General features: G+C 48.7%; 1 protein-coding gene across 1 annotated transcript in view; it reads right to left on the bottom strand.

The window, feature by feature from the left end:
- Positions 1-609: 609 nt before the first annotated feature.
- Capn2 (calpain 2) overlaps positions 610-20,453 on the bottom strand; it is a 50,481-nt gene continuing 30,637 nt past the window's right edge. The window contains exons 9-21 of the mRNA XM_032915749.1: positions 19,412-19,572; positions 17,225-17,394; positions 15,562-15,573; positions 14,530-14,741; positions 12,830-12,866; positions 11,604-11,669; positions 10,111-10,168; positions 6,932-6,996; positions 5,933-6,001; positions 5,486-5,564; positions 3,522-3,638; positions 3,000-3,058; positions 610-1,053 (exon numbers count right to left, since the gene is read on the bottom strand). Of these exons, the coding sequence (XP_032771640.1) occupies positions 1,030-1,053; positions 3,000-3,058; positions 3,522-3,638; positions 5,486-5,564; positions 5,933-6,001; positions 6,932-6,996; positions 10,111-10,168; positions 11,604-11,669; positions 12,830-12,866; positions 14,530-14,741; positions 15,562-15,573; positions 17,225-17,394; positions 19,412-19,572 (1,129 nt within the window). The 3' untranslated portion in view covers positions 610-1,029. The remainder of the gene's footprint in view (positions 1,054-2,999; positions 3,059-3,521; positions 3,639-5,485; positions 5,565-5,932; positions 6,002-6,931; positions 6,997-10,110; positions 10,169-11,603; positions 11,670-12,829; positions 12,867-14,529; positions 14,742-15,561; positions 15,574-17,224; positions 17,395-19,411; positions 19,573-20,453) is intronic.

Raw genomic sequence — 20,453 nt, forward strand, 5'->3', positions numbered from 1 at the left:
AAGGCAGTATGTCTGTATGATTGCTAGCATTTTCCCCAGACCATGAAGCCAGCTTGGTTGTTTTAAGAAGGATCTTCTGAGCCCTGTTCTCCCAAGCCGTAGGCACTGTCCCTGGGGTTGTATCACGATTTTCTTTCAGATGGCAGACCTGGCTCAGTTGGTCAGTCAAATGATCTCATTACTCGCTACTTGTAAGACTTCAATGTCTAAGGCCAAATATGGTCAAGGACTTGAGTTTAAGAGGGTTTGCTGTTCACAAAGGTGTATAAAAACCATCTTTTGTTAGAACCAAATGATGGAAACATGCCTTTTTTTTTTAATTGACATTTATTTTTTGAGATCAGGTCTTGCTAGGTAGCCCAGGTTGGCCTTGTGTCAGATACTCCTGGCTCCTGGATTCTTTAGATACCTCCATCAGACTGGATTTTTTAGATGCCTCCATCAGACTGGATTCTTTAGATGCCTCCATCAGACTGGATTCTTTAGATGCCTCCATCAGACTGGATTCTTTAGATGCCTCCATCAGACTGGATTCTCTAGAAGCCTCCATCAGACTACTTTATCATTGTATTTCCCAGTTTGCTGAGGGCAAGCGGCAGTCTCTGGCCTGCTGTGGCAGATGTCACAACTGCATTTTAAACTTTTAAATTTCTTTAAATATTCCCATCAAGGCCTTGTGGCCTCTGAGATCGATTTGCTATTTGCCCAATTACTTAAACCTCTCAACAGTCCTTCCTGGTTTAATATTGCTATGAAGAGACGATGTGTAGAAGTAGAAAGGATATACTATGTACAGGCATAAAGCTCTCTCTGACCTTACCGAGGGTTATGCAATTCATTTGCATTTGGTTAATGGTATGCAGATCCGTTACTCTGATATGTGAAAGTTCATCCACCTCCGACGGTTAGAGCTTCAGTTACAATCACCCGATGAAGTAAATGCTCCCGTACGTTCAAGGTCCAGATACAAAGTGTTTAAGTGTAGGCATTGGCTGTTTTCTTCCACCAGAAATCTTCAGGCATGTAACTTCAGAGTACTGAAAAACTCAGCCACTGCATGAAGAAAAAGAACCGAACGGCCATTCAGGGATGGTGTTAAAATGAAAGACCTTATAGGCGGTTTTGAGTTATTCTGGAAGATGGCTGGATCTGAAAGCTTACCAAGGACTAAGACAGCAGTGCCCTAGCGGTTTATTCTGCCAACATTCTGGAGTCTACATTTAGAAGTGTGAGGATTTGGGTGACTTGAACCAGCAGCTGTTGTAGTATTGAATACACGAAGGGTGGCATCCGGATAACATGTGAACCAGCTTTTCATACCTCTGCCTCAACACACCACATCAGAGGTTCATTTGGGGCTAGTGTGGTGGTGCATACCTTGAGTTCTAGGGAGGCAGAGGCAGGCAGATTACTGTGAATTTGAGGCTAGCCTGGTTTACATAGAGAATTCTGGGACAGACAGGGGTCCATAGTGAGAACCTGCCCCCCTCCCCCTCAAAAAATGGTTTGAGATGTGGACACTGTTTTCAGCCTTGGTTCTATTTTTGGTTCTATATTGAAATAACAGGAACTCTGGCAGACTCTAAATTGATTGGAAAAGACCTCCGGGGTGATGTAACCCACAACTGAGGTTGAAATCATGAAAGTCACTGCATAATTAAGGGGCAACTTTCTAGACATGGCTCCTCCTTGGCAACGTCTCCTAAGGATCTTTAGGATCCTGGGAAGGTAAGTGAAATGGAGGGTATGTGTTCCTTAGGAGATAGGAGGGGGCTGATTGCAGACAGGCCAGTATGTGTGAGCAGGGACTGGGTGGGGACCCAGAATTGGCTATCCAGCAGGAATGAGAAACAGACCAGTTTCTGGAACCTAGCCTGGCATGTTTCATATTCTAGTTGTACCGATTTCCCTTTAAATTGCTGGCTCAGGCTAAGGATGCTTTCCAGGTGATAAAACATATAAAGCTCTAAGCAGCTGGGCATTTGTAACTGGTTAAAAGGTTTCCACTCAGATACGTGTACTTTACAACATATAACAGAGCAGTGAGCAGCTGTTTGAGCTCCGGAGTTCAAAATTCAAGAAAACCAAACAAATGGCTAACCCTGCCTCCCTGCCATTCGGCTCTCCTGGGTGACATGGAGAAGTAACGAACAGAAGTACTATTCCCACCCAGTACTTCATCCTTCTGTGCAATGCCCGGCCAGGCTCTAGGACCAATTGGACTCTCTGCTGATGTTGATGTTTTCTGCAGGGCTGGGACTTGAACCTGGGGCCTTATAAGTGCTCAGCAGGCTCTCTGCTACCCAGCTACTTCTCTGTGTGTGAGCCTTCTGTTAGCAGGACTAAAGGGGATGTCCTCTGCTTCGTTTTTGGTGAAGTGGCCTACCATACTGCCTTAGATTGATCTCAGAGATGTGTTGTGTTCCAGACACATAAGCCTATCATGACCTGTGACAAATATATGCACAGTTGTCAGTTTGCTTTCAAAGGGGAGAGAGAGTAGAGAGGAGTATTTGTCCTAGAAAATGCTTTAAGTAGGTATGTCCTATGAATGTCCCAGAAGTCAGCCTGGATTCTACACTAAGGGTTTCATTCTACAAGCACACTCCTTCAAACGCTGACCATTTCTTTCCTCAGCCATCTGGTATACCCAACCTTAGTTTAGCCCAGCGCTACGCTCCAGTCAAAGCTCATGGGACAAGAGAGCCAGGTGTGTTTTCCTAGGTTGGAGAATCAGCAAGTAGTTCAGAAATAGCAACTCAAAGTGCATCGTGGGACCTCCCAACCATTTACAGACCTATTCCCAACAGACCAGAAAAAATCCAGAAGCAAGTTTTCAAAAGAACGTTATCCTAGGAGCAGCCTATTTAGGTCGCCCTAGGAACAGTCTGTTCAGGTCAGTTACCCCAGGAACAGTTTGTTCAGATAGCCCCCAAAATAGCCTGTTCTAACCCATCTTGCAGCAGCCTTTTCGGGAGTCAGGGTTGGTGTTGACTTACCGAGATAAGGTCGAGCTGTATCGTTCCAGTGTTCTCAGGGTCCAGCTCCTTGAATATCTCTGTGGAGGGAGGTCAGGATGTGAGAAACGAGGGAGCAGGGCTGCAGCAGTGTCCAGGGCTGCAGCTGACTTTTGTGGGATGCCACAAGCTACTTACTCTTTCCTGCTTTCCCCGTTTAAGGAAAGGGAAATCTATTCTCAATTCACAGACACATCAATGACTACTGCACCCCCGGTGAAGGACAAGATAGGTCAATGGGTCTCAAGCACCCTAACTCTGCCACCCTTTAATACAGTTCCTCATGGTGTGGTAACCCTGGCCATAAAATTATTTTCGTTGTTACTTCACAATCGGAAGTTTGCTACTGTTATGAATTGTAATGTAAAAAAAAAAATCCGTGCTTTCCTATGGTCTCAGGCGAGACGTGTGAAAAGGTCATTAAACCCCAAACAGGTTGGGAACCACAGGTTGAGAACCACCGAGAGAGTCCTTAACTCCAAGTAAATGTTTAAAGCCACGTACTGAATAGTGTTTCCAGCCGAACCAAACACCGCACAAAGTTGTCAAAGTCGATGATGAGTTCGTCATCTGCAAACCGGGCAACGATGACTTGATGGAGTTGACAGGGCAGCTTGAAACCTGGAGGAGAGTGGACAAGGGACATCTGTGAGTTGTCAGGCCCACTGCTTGGCTCTGTCAGTGTCAGGCCTGCCATCTAGCTCTTCTCACGTGCTGTGGAACCAACGTGACTCTCTCTCTGTCTCTCTGTCTCTGTCTCTGTCTTCATTACTTTATTTTAATATTTTTATCATGTATATGCGTGCACCTGCTTTTCTATATGCACACCGCCTGTATGCAGTGCCTGCAGAAGCCAGAAGAGGGTGCTGGATCCCTAAGAGCTGGAGCTGTGCTTGTGAGCTGCCCAGTGTGGGTGTGGGTAACCAGTCAGTCCTCTGTAAGAGCAGCAAATACTCTAACTACTGAGCCATCTTTCCAGCTCCCGCACCACGTGACACTTTACACCTGCTATTGCTCTTGTCCATGGGCGGCGGCTGGTTGAACTTGCAATGCAGCCCCTTCTGATGTTTCTTTCGTTTCTAAGTTATTCCGTCACCCTGGTCTATTTCCTCGATAGCAAGTGAAGCTCTGGGTCTGCTTTTCTGCAGTGGTCTTGCCACTCTGTATTGATAACCATGATCCCATCTTTTGTAGTTAGTTCTAAATCAGCTTGGAGATTAGTCTTAGGAAGATTTAGCTCTCCCAGAGGACTGATTGTGACAGACTAATTAATTTTAAATCTTCCTTATGAACTGAAAAGGAACTTCAACAGGCCCGTGGCTGTTGGCAGCATTTCCCAGCTTCCCTTGCTGTATGAGACCCTGAGAGCAAGTTCTGGCCGATAGTGTGTGAGCAGAAGTCATGTTGTCCCAGATCCCTAAGCAGTAGACAGGAGGAGCCTGGGATGCTAACAGTAGAGGCTCCACCCCAACCTTGAATGCCTGAGGGAAAGATGCATCCTGTTTCAAACCACTGTTGTTTGGAGTCTCCTGTAGTCAGATTTGTCCTCAGAGCACAGAAGTCTCCTGTGTTGGTCTTTGCTAGGTTCACACCCTAGTCACCAACATCTGTTCTCCTAGGACTTTCCTGGGGCTGAGCTGATACAGTCAGAGTCTACCACATCAACTTTGCAGGGAAGAGTGTGAGGAATATAGACACACACACACACCAGACAGACACATACACACACAGACACACATATACACACATACACACAAACACACACACACACCACACACACATATACACACCACACACACACACCACACACATATATATATATACCACACACACATACATACCCACACATACCCCACACACACACCAGACAGATACACACATAGACACAGACACACACACAGACACATACACACGCACACTAGACAGACAGACACACACACCCCACACACATACTCTCACACACAAACCACACACACCACACACACATAACACACATACATACATATATACACACACACAAGACACACACACCCCATACACATACACACACACCCCTCATACACACACACACACACCAGACAGACACACACACACACAAACACACCACACACATACACGTAGACACACCAGACACACACATACACATACACACCACACACACACACCAGACAGACATACACACCAAACAGACACACACACATACACCATACACACACACACACACACACACACACACACACACACACACACACAGACACATCAAGAAAGACACACACACCTGAAAGCTGACTGGCTTCACCTGCTTGCTCTGCCAGGCTGTTCCCGGGGATAGAACTTAGGGCCTTGTGTATGGTGTAAGAGCTCTACCTCTGAGCTCCATTTCCAGACCCAGAAGCAAAGCATCGTTATGCAGTATGCAGGAGCTCAGCAGAAAACACGGGCTGGGAGGTGTGGGTCTAAAGCATTACCTGCTTCTTCCAAAGCCTTCCGCATCTCATAGGAATTCATGGTTCCCGACCCGTCCACGTCGATCTCTCGGTAAATTTTCTGGAACACGAAAAATGCTTATTAGAACTGTGACCCAAAGCAAAACAGGTGAGGTGTCAAGGTGCCTGTTAGGTGTGTGCTGTGGGCTCGAAGGACTTCTTTCTACACAGCCTTCTCGGGAAACTCCTGACAGTGACCTCATTTCTGGTCACCAATCAGGCAAATGATAGGACAAGGCTATGTTACTTCCTAAGTCCTCGCTTTGCCTGGTTGGTCAGCATACAAGCAAACTTCACCTCTGCTGAGTTCCACGAAGTTCAATTCCCTTGGAAATGTGCCCCTACTCTCCAGAACCATTACACCTTAAAGCATATGCCTAAATGTCCCCCAGCACTGACCTACCCACCCCGGGGTACCCAGGGCCCTACTTGGTATTTCTGAATCTTCGTCCAGAGGATGTAGAACTCCTTCAGCCCCAGCTTGCCGCTCCCGTCTTCCTGCCCTCGGTTAAGAAAAGCTCTGCAGTAAGCGGTCCCTGGATACAATGCCATCTGGTTGGCCTACAGGCTGGGCCTGCTGGTCTTCCCAAAGCAAGCACAGGGGGGTTTCACTGAAGGATCTGCCTTTTGCTTTTCACACCCTTGAGTTTCCTCAAAAGGGAGCAGCAGGAAGTGTGTGTGTGTGTGTGTGTGTGTGTGTGTGTGTGTGTGTGTGTGTATACGCTGTCTGCTGACCGAGGGGCTATAGGGCCCCCAGATCTTGATAACAGTTTGTTATGAGGTGACAGATAGATCTGGGCCCTTGAACATTATTCGAGTATTTTGAATGGGCATCTTGTGAAGGGAGTGGTGTCATAGGTACATGCCGTGTGGCCAGTAGACACAGTGTCATAGAAGTTTGGACTGTTCATTAGAAATGGAGAGAGAGTATGATCAGTCTGCTCCATGGACAGGTGGGCATCCCCGAGAGGCTAGGCCAAAGAGAAGGAATAACAATGGAGGCGAACCTTCATCTTCAGGTCTAGAAACTTTTCCGTTTGCTTGTTTGTCTGAGAGGATTTTTCTATGTAGCCCAGGCTGGCCTTAAACTGGAAATCTTCCCGCCTTGGCCCCAACCATGTGCTGGAATTAACAGAAGTGTTCCACCACACATGGCTTTAAAAGGAAATCTTGCTAAGGACACAGATTCCTGTCAGGCCCACTGTGGTTTAGGGAAGCTCTGCTTAGGAAAAGTTGGAGAACGATGTCACCCAGGAAGTCACTGAGTCTGCTCTGGGCAGAGATGGCAGGTGTAGGGTCCAGGTTTCTAGCCCCAGACCTGACAGGCTGCCTGTCCACAAATCAAGCCTCTGAAGGCAGGTGGGGAGTGGACTCCTTTCCTTTATCTGAGGAGGCAGGCTCCACTCTCTGGAGCGCACGAAAGGATACATCCAGCATGTCCACCATGATCTTACAGGTCTCGATGCTGAAGCCATCTGACTTGATGTCTTGGCCTAAAAGATAAAATAAAGAGTATAAGGAGCCTCCCAGACCAGCACTGTCTCCCAGAACTTCCTGCAAAGATAGACATGTCCTTCCTTTCTGCAGGCCACTACGACAGCAAATCGGATTACTTTAGCCATGTGTGACTGGCTGTCAAACGGGAACACACAGAGGGTGTTAAATGTACTTGATCTCTTTGTATAACTGCCACGGACAAACAGGGTTTAATATTAAAGTAATATTATTCTTTTAGAATAAGAAAGTGACTGGACTTTTTAAGCTTTGCGATGGAGTTTGGCAGGCTTCAAAGTCAACACTTCTGCCTCCCAAGTGGTGGGACCGTAGGCATGTGCCAGCACGCCTGGTTACAGCTGAACCTTTAAACGCTGACAGGGTGGAAAACTGCCTATGGTCACACACAGCCAGAGAGCACGTGCGTTCATTGTAGGCTCTGAGCAGAGAGAGGAAGGCCGAGGGTCCACTGGTCCATCTGCAGACTGGTGTGTCTCTGTCTGAGGTGACAGAGAGATTGGAGGACTCAGAACCTACTCCACTTGACTAGGTTAGCTCTGTGTCATTGGTGGTGGCATGTGGTCTGAGACTCTCGTCACGCTCCCTACGGACTTCACAAGGAGCAGCTCTGCGTGTGTGTGTGTGTGTGTGTGTGTGTGTGTGTGTGTGTGTGTGTGTGTGTAATGAGGGTGATAGTGATGTGTATGTATGATGTATATGCATGCGTGTGAGTATGGACGGGTTTGTACCATGACACATGGTACAAGTCAGGACAGCCTGGGGTGTCAGTCCTCACCTTTCACCTTGTTTGAGACAGGGTCTCTTTGTCGTTAGCCGCTGTGGGTGCTAGACTGAGATACCCACAAGCTTCTTGGGTCTCTTGCCTCCATCTCCCATCTGATCATAGGAACACTGGGGCACAGGTGCATGCTACTGTGCCTGGCTTTATAGAGGTTCCAGGGATTCAAACTCAGGTCCTCATAGCAGCATGGCAAGCACTTGAGCCCCATAGCCATTTCTGCAGGCCACAAGGAATAACACTTTTGGTGATGTCTTTGTAGAATATTTGGGCCTACACTGTATTAAACTTATTCCACTAGACAGCAACCCATTGTTCCATGTAGGGTCATGAGGCTGTGTGAGGACACTTGGGCAGAAGGCTGGAGTCACCAGACAGGCAGGGGAGGGGCCTGAGCTCAGCAGCCCACGCTTTCCCTCAACTGGGAGCAGGCTGGACCAAGCATGGCTTAGCTCTTCTGCATCCCAGCTGTGAGAGACAAAGAGACTGTCTTCTGCATACACTGCAGCCAGCAGAGGAGCCCTCTGACCATCCTTGGGTCTGGCAGTCACTATTCTCCTGTTTTAGAAGAGGAGCGTGGAGCCCAGCCCTGGCGAAGCCCTGTCTGGATGCTGGCTCCAGCCACCCTCACTGACTGCTGAGTGATCTATGAAGCACAAATGCTCTCCTATAGCTGTTTGTTCAGGAGCCACAGGCTGTGACCCATTGTCTCCCATATCTGCAAGGGACACACACCATGTCTGGAATACCCTCCAGACCTTGGGCTATTCTTTAGCTCTAAAACACGGATTTCTTTTATCCCGAGGGGTCGAGCGGGAGGTCGTCTGGTCTGGCGTCAGATGGAACGGCAGCCCCTGGAGGTCACGAACGTCCCTGATGACTGATAGAGCTGATACTCAGGATGTCACAGTGTGTGTGTGTGTGTGTGTGTGTGTGTGTGTGTGTGTGTGTATGTGTGTGTGTGTGTGTGTGTGTTTGTGGTCCGCATGACTTCAGGCACTACACGCTAGCTAACTACTCCACTATCATGTCAGGACCATCGTGACTTGTAAGGGTTGAGGTGGGAGAGGTTTATTTCCCCTCTTCTCTAGGGATGAGCAGCAGGGGAAGTGAGCATCAGTCTTTGGATAATTTCTTACTTAAGGAACAGCTAGCAGAGCTGGCATGGTTGATCACACCCATAACCTCAGGACTCAGGAGCCTAAGGCCGGAAGATTGCTGTGAGATCAAGACCAGCCTGGGTTACACACTGAGTTCAAGGAGGTAATTCTAGGCTACAGAATGAGAGAGACCCTATCTCAAAGCCAAAGAGGCCATCAAGATGGGTCAACAGGTAAAGTGCTTGTCAGCAAGTCTGATGACCTAAGTTCAATGTCTAGAACCCATACTGTGGAAGGAAAGAACAGCTCCTGCATATTGTCCTCTATGTGTGCAAGGTGGCATTCATGTGCACACACACATATGTGTGCACATACATGTGCACATATATATACATGTAAAAAATAATACCTATGTATTTTAAAAGCAAAAAAATTAAAAAGTAATAGCTATAAGATTAAAAAAAAAAAAAAAAAAAAGCTGACGATAACCTTGACTCTGCCTCATTCTCCGGCCTCTACCCAGTGTTGTTCCCTGCTTTATGGAAGCCTCTGACCTGGGCCTGAGCATGTATTTCCAGAATTAGACACCATTTACCTGGTCCCATTGGCTCAAGTGAATTGAAGCTCGTTTAATTCAAGGTGGGGAGTTGAGACTTTGCAATGTATCTCTCCTAGTCTGTGGGTAAGATGGCATGTTGTCCGCCATTCTGGCCAATCAGTGACAGGTGCCCTCTCCCCTATGTAGACAGAGAACTTAGGAACTCAGGACTCTGGTGCCCACCCTCTGGGCTGACTTAGCCTTTCCTTACCAGCTAGTCATTATAAGAACTTCTATTTACAGCATGCAGGCAGAGTTTTACATGTTATCTCACAAAGTAATATTTACCCACTGGGAAGAGGAAGTCACAGTATGTCTACTTTGCAGATGGGTTGGGGGGAATCAGATGGGTGGTCTAACTGGGTTTAGGTCACAGAGCTCAACCATAGAAGAACTTGGATTTCCTCTGTGATCTCTAGACCCGGGAACCTTTGCTCTAGATTATGACCTCACTCAGAGCCCGCTCCATCCTATTCCTCCCGTGTTGGCAGTGCAAAGGCCATGCTGTTCTAGGAACAGAGAGTGATGGTCTAGCCACAGCTGCTGACTTGTCCCATGTCCCCTCATGTCTAAAGTGGGAAGAGTAGGATGAGGGATTTGTAAAAGGGACACTTACGCTTGGCTAGAACTCTTCTCAAGATGGTCTGCAGCTCAAAGGCAGAGATCTCCGCATCCTGTGGACATATGACCAGAACATCATTATGGGCTTCCCGGTAGGCATTGGGCGAACCACTGTGAACACCTTAAGTGGTTAGCATCTTTTTTTTAAAGATTTATTTATTTATTTTATATGAGTGCACTGTTGCTGTCTTCAGACACACCAGAAAAGGGTGTCAGATCTCATTACAGATGGTTGTGAGCCACCATGTGGTTGCTAGGAATTGAACTCAGGACCTGGGGAAGAGCAGCTAGTGCTCTTAACCACTGAACCATTTCTCCAGCCTCCAAGTGGTTAGCATCTTAGCAATGCAATCTTGACTGCATTGTTAACAACCTAAGTGATGTTGGTGCTGCTGTCCCCAACCTACACTAAGTACTTCCCTGGCTTGTTTTTAGCATACTGTGGTAATGTAGGTTAGGTCTAGTCAGTCACCCTTTCTCTGTGGCAGCCTAGTCCCCCTACCTACCTGGCAGGCTTCCTGTAACCTCTACAACTCAGACTTTGGGGTTCCTGAAACTGCTTAGGACCAGCCATTTCCTGGGCCACCTTTTCTGGCCTCTGTGGAGAGGATGCACCAGGTTCTACAGTGACTGGATGTGTAGGAAGAAGGGGAGATACCTGGGGGAGGGGTCCCTCTTTTCAGAGAAGGGGAGGGGAGAATGGGGGAGGATCTGTGTGAGGGAGTACTGGGGGAAAGGGAGGTCTGATAAGGAAGGAAGGAAGGAAGGAAGGAAGGAAGAGAACAGCCATTTCCAAGATGGCTCATCTCCTCTCTGGGGTCACTTGCCAGGGTTCCTCAGTGTCCTATCTCAGGTCCAGCTAACTCTGTTCACTGTGTGTGTGTGGGGGGGGTATGTGTGGTTCAGTCAGTGGGGATAGTAAGTTTCTCTGATGCCCCTTCCCATGAGAAACTGTGGAGAGGGAGACAGAGGGTGCCTTAGCACAAGCAGCATCTGGCTTAGCACTCTGATAAGTCTCTTTCACGGTTACACTAGAGAGAGCTACACAGTGGAGGAGGACACTTTGCTTCTGGAGTTGCTGGGAAGAAAGGGCTGATTGGCTCTGTCGTGAGACTGTAGAGCTAGGGAACTATTTCAAGAAAAAGACAAGCAAGGCTTTGGTGTAAACTCCTTACATTCTGGAGGAATGGGTACCTTCTATCTCAGGTATGTTTATGGAGGCCAAGATTGGGAGTCAAGTTTCCTGTCACCGTTGGCATGGGACAGAGAGGACACAAAACAGCCTCAAAGTGAGGGAGAATTTCACGGAAAGAAGAGCAGAGCCATGGCTGTCCTGGAAGCCAGCAGAGGGCTTGAGAGGATATGAACAAGGGATGCCAAGCTAAGGGTCTGAGCAACCGGTGACAGTTCAGATTTTGCTTGGTTTGCTTCCTTTCCCCTTAGATGGAAGTCTCCGCCAGGAGTCAGCAGGACCTTGATGACACCTACCTCTCCAGCCAGCTGAGCAAACAGCCTTCTGAATCCATCTTCAATGTCCTCCTCATTGGCTTCAATCTAGAAGGTGAGACACAGAAACAGGAAATGGGTTAAAGGGGAGATTGACAGCAAGATCCCAACCCCCAATTTCCAGTCTTCCTGTCCCTCAGGCCAGAATTGAAAGGCTACTGGGCTTACAATGAATGGCACTATGAGGAATTAATGATTTTGTTTTGTTTTGAGACAAGGACTCATATAACACAGGCTGGCCCCAAATTCTTTATGTAGCTGAGGATGGCTATGAGTTCCTGATCCCTCTCCCATGTGCTGGGATTACAGGTGTGTGTCACCACACCTGTCTTTTGAGAATTTTTTTCCTTCTCGAGACAGGGTCTCAAGTAGTCCAGGGTGGCCTTGAACTCACTGTAGAGCCAAAGATGCTTTGAACTCTTCATCCCCCTGCCTCTACCTCTTGTGTGCTGAGATCACAGGTGTGTACCACCATGCCCAGGTAAGGTGTTTTGTTTTGTTTTAGCTAAAGCCCATGAGAGGGGGTGGAAACCACATGGCAGGGAGGTTACCCTTTAACTTCTTGTAATCCCAAGTATCTTTAATATTTAACTAAAATGACCTTGTATGGTCTACTCCAACAGGAGCCCAGTGGAATGTTGTGGAAAGTTTAGTCAATTACAAACCATTTGGTGTTCCACTGGGTACATATGAGAAGCACAGGATTTCAGCAACTATGATCCAATCAGAGTCACCTCAGGGACTCTGAGAGAGGAAGCAAGACCCCCTTCCTTTCTCTAGCCTATGGTACTTTTACTCAGTTTTGCTAAGACTGGGCCTTGGGTGAAATTCCTGAATTACACCTCTAAAGCCCTTCAGGATTTACCACTGAACCATTCTTAGAACTCTCAGAATCTCCTCATCCTTTGAGTCCATTTTCCAAATGATAAAAGTGAGGTTGAGCAAGGGGAATGACCAGAGTCCAGCCTGTTTAGGGCAGCATTAGTGATCTGTCCTTCCCTACTTCCCACTCTCCAACCTCATCCCGATCCCCGTGCACACAAATAATTGGGCTTTAATGAGCAAGAGTCTGATTGGCTGTAGCCTGGCTTTCAAACTGTCTTCACACAGCCCAAGGGGTGCCCAGGCCCCCACAGTGGTTTTGCTCTGTCAACATCCTGTGTGTCCATCCATCAATGAGCAGAGTGAGAGAGTTAAGGAAGAAATACCTCTTCAATGTTGGCCTCGATTTCATCATCGACAGTTCTGGAAACAGAAGGATATTTTGTTACTAGAAGGCTGGGGAGGGTGAGCTAGAAGTATTGCAGAAGTCACTCTTGGAGACAGAACAGCAGTGTTTACAATGAAGCACGCTGTGGCAGAGGGCATCTCTGTACCCGGTTTCTGTGATAACACAGCCTCTTGGCAACAGTAGCCAGGGTAGAGATACTTTGTTGGTTTTGGGTCTTTATCAAACAGCTTCCTACGTGGTCCAGTGCAAGGGCTCTGGGACTCAGCTTCTGGCTGGACAGTTTCTTGACACTTGTTTCATTGCTTTGCTTTTTAAAAAGTGCTGAGGTCTCACAAGGCTGAGTAAGCACCTGCCACTGAGCTACATCCCTAGTCTCAAAGGACAACTTTGAAGTTCCATCTAAAGCATTCTTTGCCAGGAGAAAACTACCTAATAATTGCTTGCATGAACCTGTGACTCTGTCCCACACTGGGCTGGAACAAGCCCTATGGAACCTAAGGGCAAAGTTTGCTTACTTTCACACAGTCCCTTCCATAAGCTGGGTCCTTCAGTGAGGAGACTTAAGCCTAGGAAAGCTTTACTTGGGTGCCTGTAGTCTTAAATTAGGTTACTGAGAGCCCCACCTGCAGGCCTGAATCATCACAGGAGGGTAAAGGGACTTCCAAGTGCTGCTAGCTGGGATCTGCAGTAGGTTGGCCGTCCCAGGTCAGGGCAGCAGCTTTGAGTAGCAGAGAGCTCACACTGGGGGGCCTTTCCCTGGGAGAAAGGCAGCATAGGGTTTGACCAGAGCAGGCTGGACACACCAGGATTCCCAAGTGAAATGACTCAGCCCTTTCCCTGCAGCGAGCTTCAATAAAACAGGAGGACCTGTCATGCAGGGAGCCACCACCATGCTCTAGTGGCATTTACTGGTTCACAGCTGTTGGGAACTGAAGCTTTTTCTCTTGTCATGGAGTGTCTTGAAGCAAAGATTCCATGGTCTCTCTCCCAATGCCTCTTTCCTTTCACAGGAGGTAATGGGTAGAGACTGGCCCATGCCCATCCCATCAAACACAATCTATGGGACCTTTGGGTCTTAGGCAAAGGTTGTCCCAACTGTGGTCCCCCAGAGTACCCTTGTTCCTGTCTTTCCAATTTTGTCTCTACTGCTGGGGTCCCTACAGTCTTTCCGTGACCCTCCTTTGGTTTACGGTGTCCAGGGGTGGTTCTGTCTGCTGGCTAAATGATTTACATGGTGACAGGGGTGGCAGACGCTACTGTGAACTGAGGCCACAGGGACAATGGTGGGAACTTGTCATATCTGCCTAAAAGGTTCCACCAGAGACTTCCTGACTAAAACTGGGAAGGTTTTGGACATCAATACTATCGATTATACATAACCTGGGAAAGCCAGGGTTATGCCAGGAGTGGGCTCACAGAGGGTATACATGGGCCATTAAAATTATATTAACAATTGGTAATTCATAACAGACTGTGACACTGGACTGCAAGCCACTCACTTCCCCAGCTTCCCTGTTCCAACTTAGCTGCCCTGAGTGCCTTTTCCCTTTGCTTCCTTGAGTAGAACTTTCAGAGTTCTCCAGCCCTACACTGACCTGCCAAGTAGGTTGGTGTTAGAGAAAAAGAAAAGTGAAGGGCAGACCACGGCCAGAAACAGGGAGAGGTAGCAGAACCTACTGGTAGTCAGCCTTCTTCTCTGAGAAGACTCGGATGCAGAAATCGCCATTCTTGTGGGGCTCGAAGGTGGAAGGAACAAGGACATATTCTCCCGGGGGCAGCTTGAAGCGGTTGAGGACCTCCCGGAGGTTGATGAAGGTATCTGACCGCTCCCTGGCTCGGGTTGTCAGGAAAAAGTTCTTGCTGAGGTGGATGTTGGTCTGCCCTGTTAGCTGATGGTTAAACAAAGCAATGAGGAAGGAGCTTGCACTTGTGTCACGTTCACTCCCAGAGGAATAGTGGGGACGATGCCTGGATCATTTTAGATGGGAAGTGAAATTTCCACCCCGAGCATCACATGACTGGTAAGGAGCTCAGGCATGATCAGGTATGATGGGAACACCCCTTTCCCATCCACCTCGCTCTAGGTGACAATCAGGGTGCCAGAGGTCCCTCCCTCACAACGGATCCAGGTCAGTTCTATGTTGTGTTTCACAGGCCAACAAAAGGAAAGACAAAGCAGAGAAAGGAGCCTGGCTGTCAAACTAGATGGAACCCAAGGCTGGGTTCGGGCACCTGGTATGGCCATTTAATAAATGATCTTTTGAGTCCCCTGGTTCCTAGGCATTTTATTACTGTTAACTGTGGCCTACTGAACCCAGTTCATGCCCACAGTGCCCAGAGTGGGTGATGGTTAATTTCTTACACTGGAAAAGAAAGCAAAGCTCAGAGAGAGTATGTCAGGCATAGAAGGTCACATAGCCTGAGAGCTGCTTCTCCCCGACCCCCACCCCAACCCCACCTCTGCTTGTTCTCAGGGCTGTGGGGGAAACAGTAAGCACTAATGAACTCTCTGGATACTTAGCCCTGAGCTTACTCCAGTCGGCCCCAGAATTGGAGCCACTTCCACGTGGCCTCTGCAGGGTCAAGGGCTCATCCCCAGCCACCAGCCCCCTCCGAAGCTCCCACTACTCCTTGAATCAGGTTGGCTAAGCCTCAATCTTGGTGGCAGCTGGAGGCTTGGGGACGGGGACTGACACATGTCAGACGTACCTCCTCTGGGACCTGAAAAATAAAGGAAGACTGGTTCAGATTTGGAGAGCTGAGAGCGAACACATTAGCACTGTGCCCGACTCTTCACCAAGGGTTTTCTAGGTAGCTCCGGTGCTATTAACTAGGTCATCACTGTAACTCAAAGTAGCACATTGGAAGGAAACTCTTTTAGGATCCGATGATATGGTGGATGGGCCCTTACTATCATTCAGGCATGTGGTGACTTGTTTTTGGTCACCAGCTGTCTGTGTGGATGCCCACACCCACCTCTTGCTCAGGGAAAGTAGGGCTGGCTACAGGTGGAGGAAGCAACAGGCCAGGGCAAGCCACACCCAGTCTGTATCTCCTCCACTAAGCCACTTTCCCTTATTGGCCTTAGTTTTCTTACATGTGGAATGGGACTGATAACTGCCAACATCCTGCCCAACTCTGAAAGCGCATGACTGGACTTCTAAGTGCATGCATGAGCAGACACAGTTCACGTGGCATTTCTGAGCTATTCCGCCCAAATCCTGAGCTTCCGCCATTTCAGAGGCTGAGAGTCCGGGGATACTTTGCAACTGATGTTTTTTGTCCAACCCCGTTTCTCAGGTTGGTGGGTGGGGCTCAGATTGTCAGCCAATCAGAAGCTGCCATGTTGCCAGTGCGGAGCATAGGAGCTACACTGCCTCCCTGACACCTAGTCTGGTTTCCGCAGTGTTCTGGGAGTGTGCTTGGAGTTTATGGGTAGAGGTCTGGCTTGGTAATGTTTACCATTTCCCAAAGTCACGTTCAGGCTACCACGTGACCATGGAACTGAGGGAATGATGGGTAGCAGGGCTTGCAGAACCAGGAAGAGTCCAGCAAATGCCGGATTTCACTCACTAAGCAAAAAGGCATCCCTGAGGTCTTCCATGATCTGCTCATCTGCCAAGCAACGCCATGTTTTTGTGCAGCTGAGCCCTCACATGGAGTCAGGTCTCTTAGCTCTATCCCTTAGCTTGAAGAAGAGATGGCCTTGACAAGGCTGCCCTTCTGGCGCAGTTGAACAGGCAGGGCTTTTCTTTGGCTTGGAATGACACCGAGTCCCTTGAGCAGTAAAGGACCTGTGAGAGCACAGCTGCAGCCAGCCAGCCCCTGGGGAGCCTAATGGCCCTTCTTTATCCTGTTGTGGGCTCTTGTTCATCCAGGCCAAAGACTTGGCTGGTCTCTGGCCATTAGGACCTGTTGGCTGAGCTCAGCCCTCTCAATACTTCTTGGTGTGCTCTAGAATATTCTGTTCTATTCTTTTTGAGTTTGCCGGGCTAACCAGAATGCCAGGACTAGGGGATATGAACGGGGACACGGAGGTCTTTTCCAAGCACGGAACTCCCAAGAGGGTAGCTATGGGAGCCCAAGAAAGAGCCAGGAGGTCCCTGGGGACACAAACAGCTGTATAGACCTTGGGTCAATTACTGCTAAGTCTGGCTATGCTGGCTTCTTTATTTTGACTTGGCTAAGTTCCCTGTCCTCTGTCTTATTCCAAGTCTTGCCTGTGGGGTCTATGTGGGGCCTGGGAGAAGGGAAGGGAAGGGAAGGGAAGGGAAGGGAAGAAAAGGGAAGGGAAGGGAAGAAAAGGGAAGGGAAGGGAAGGGAAGAAGGGAAGGGAAGGGAAGGCAGAGCTCCACCCATCCTCTGCCCATACCTCATAGATGCCAAAGCCAATCGTGTGCATGTCCTCGCCCATCTTCCTCTGCCGCCGCCGATGCTTCTGGATGAGGCCCACCAGGAAGGTACAGCCTCTCTCCCCATCCTCATCATCTTCATCTTCTTCCTCCAGCTTGATTAGGTACTGAGGGTTCATCCAGAAGGTATCTGTGGAACAGGGTCAGAGGAACCCAGCCCTGAATAAATTTCTAGGAGCTGAGAACTGCTGTGTCTGGCCTTGTGGCTGGAGGTGGTGGGTCAAGGATGAGGAAAAAGGAGCTGGTGGGAGAAGAGGAAGCACGGAAGAGGCCAAAGGCAACCTCTTAGATGGAGTGGCTACTGACAGAGGTGGGCTATGGAGGCAGATCTGCTTGTAGCTATTGTGAGGAGACAGCTTCCTTGGGTTCTCTCCTCTGGCACAAGGGTTCTTACAACTCAAGCTGGCCTCAAACTCGCTTATGTGTCTGAGGATGAGCTTGAGTTTCTGTTCCTCCTGACTCTTTACCTCCTCAGTGCAGGGATGGCAAGTACTAGAACCAGGGATTCACTCCCATCAGAGTTACATTCTTGGTCCCCTTACGAAGTCTTCACAAAGGCTTATCACCCACGTCATAGCCAATGGAGGGCCACTGGGCTCCTGGCACAGTGTGCTCCTCAGGAGGACCTAAAGCAGGAATGGTACTTTTTTGCCCTTAGGCTGGCTTGCCTTGGTGCTCCCTAAGGACATCTTTGCACACTGTGCCTGTCTTCCCCCTCACCCTGCCGTCCCTTTGCAAATGCAGAGGCCAGAAAACATCTTATGGTGCCTCTGCAACCCACACTTCCAAACCCCATCTGCAGCAAAATACTGAGTCCCTCCTGTCCGAGTGCCTCCCATCCTTCACGCAATGGCCTCTGGGGTGGAATTGGAAGCACGGTCTCGCAGTGTTGGCAGCCATGACACAACTGCTTCTTTAATCTCAGTTGTACTGGCACATACTCATTTGTGTACGAAGCTCTAGGCTACCTCAGTGTCACTGAGTAAGTACTGTTGAGTTAGGGCGTCCCCAAGGGCAAGAGCATTCGCTCGGAGGTCCTTGAGAGAGTGTTTGCAGACTCCCCACCTAGGGGGTACAGGGTGTTTTTGTAAGTAAAGGTGTTTCTCAGTGGTGGCCTCTAGAGCTGCACTGGGGGACTGCATGCTGGGACTGGAGGGGCTGGCCGGCTAGTCTGCTTGCTCTGTTGGCCTGGTGTACGACCTACAGCCTCTGTTTCCTCATCCGCAACAGAGAGTCAAAATATGGCCATGATCTGCCACCAGAGTAAGAGTGACTTCATAGCCGTACTGCCTGGGTTCAAACCCCAGAAAGCTCTGTGACCTTGGGCCAGCCACTTCCCATGTCCCATCATCCTCGGTTGGAAATGAAAATAGTTGAGTTCATTGAGAAGATTAATACACAGATGAAGCTCTTTGGGACAGTTCCCAGTACTCTCTGTACACCCCACCCTATCACTGGCAGTGTCATGGAGATCAGACAGTGTCTATGGGACAGAGTAGGAGAAGACTGAGCCGTCAAAACAGAAGAGATCAGCAAAGAATCAACAGAGCAGAACAGAGGAGAAGAAGCCCTCTCCTGCTTCCTTCCTTCCTTCCTCCCTTCCTTCCTTCCTTCCTTCTGGTCTGTCTGTCTGTCTGTCTTTTTGAGACAGCATTTCTCTGTGTAGGCTGTCCTAGAACTCACTCTGTACAGCACAATGGCTTTCAGCTCTCAAATCTGCCTGTCTCTGCCTCCTGAGTGCTGGGATTAAAGGCATGCAGGTACCAACACCCAGCTATAAACATTTTATAACTAAACTTGACACACAAGAGGGTGACAGACTACAGCGAGAGGCTGGTGTGTCCCAGGATGCAATGCATGAGGGCCTGGGGTGGCTCGTTATGAACTGGGACTTAGCATTGCCTCCATAAACCGGATGAAGGCCACCAGTGGATGTGGGGTCCAAAGGGTACCAGAGCAAACGAATGCAGGAAGTAGTAAGGCTGAGAAAATGGAAAAAAGATGCTGAGACAAAGGCTGGTGGTGAAGGAAGAGAATGAGGGCCTGGGTGAGTGGGAGCCAACTCCCCCAGGCTTTCAGGCTGATGTGGCGTCTCTCTCCAGGTAGGAGGCCATGGGACTGCAACCACACATGGTCATAACACTTACTTGGGTAATTCCTGCAGCCCCCTGCAGTGGAGCCTCGCCTCCAGTTCCCATCCATCTTGGTGAGTTTCCACTTCTTGTAGGAGTCACAGGTGAGGGTGTCCGGGGTCAGGTTGCAGATCTCCAGACGAGAGTAGTGCCTGAGGAAGTCACTGAAGGACATCCTAGCAAAGCAGAGACAAGGCGTCCTGAGTTACAGACCACACAGGGTCACCCTTAAACTTCTACCTGGTCAGGTGAGGGACCGCCTAAGACCCGGGAGTGGGCACTATGGCCAGACTCAGAGGGCCCTACATGTAGTCCTGTAACAGCCACTTTCTAAGGGGTGATTTTAGGCAAATTGATGAGTTCTCTTTGCACCCCAGGGTTCTCATATGTGAAATGAGAGCCATGAATAGATATGAACAGAGACAACATCTGGGCTCACAGAGCAAACAATGACCAATGTAGGTGTTCTGTGGGGCAATGCATACATGAGGGACCCTCTCTGCTCACTAAGGAGCTAGCCTCTTTCTATTTATTTTATTAAAATTATGTGTGTTTTCGTCAATAAGTTTTTGTACCCTGCACACAAGCAGGAGCCCGAGGAAGCCAGATCCCCTGGAATTAGAGTTACAGGCAACTATAAGCTACCATGTGGGGTTGGGAACTGAACTCAGACTTGCATGAGCAGAGAGCACCCTTAACCACTGAGCCATCCCTTCCTTGGTGTTGGTTTTTTAATGAGCCAAGATGTCTATTTAGAGACTGGTGGGAGGAAAGGTCCCATCTTTCTCTGTGCTTTCTCTTGGGGTGTGAACATTTCTGAAGGAATTTCTTTCAGCCTTGGTGAGGTTGCCCAGGGTGTCAACCCCACAGTTGAGATGGACACATTGAAGAGATTTAAGAGTTGTTTAGAATCATAAAGAGATTTTTTTCCTTTGTTGGAGACAGGTTTTTTCTGGATAGCTGAGGCTGTGCAGCTTGGTCTCTGATGTGTGAGCCCTCTTCCTCAATTTCTAGAGAGCATAGAGGTGTACCATCTGCTTGGCACTTAGATGCATTA

The sequence above is a fragment of the Rattus rattus genome, chromosome 10 (genome assembly GCF_011064425.1).
Source record: "Rattus rattus isolate New Zealand chromosome 10, Rrattus_CSIRO_v1, whole genome shotgun sequence".
In the NCBI taxonomy this organism is placed as follows: Eukaryota; Metazoa; Chordata; class Mammalia; order Rodentia; family Muridae; genus Rattus; species Rattus rattus.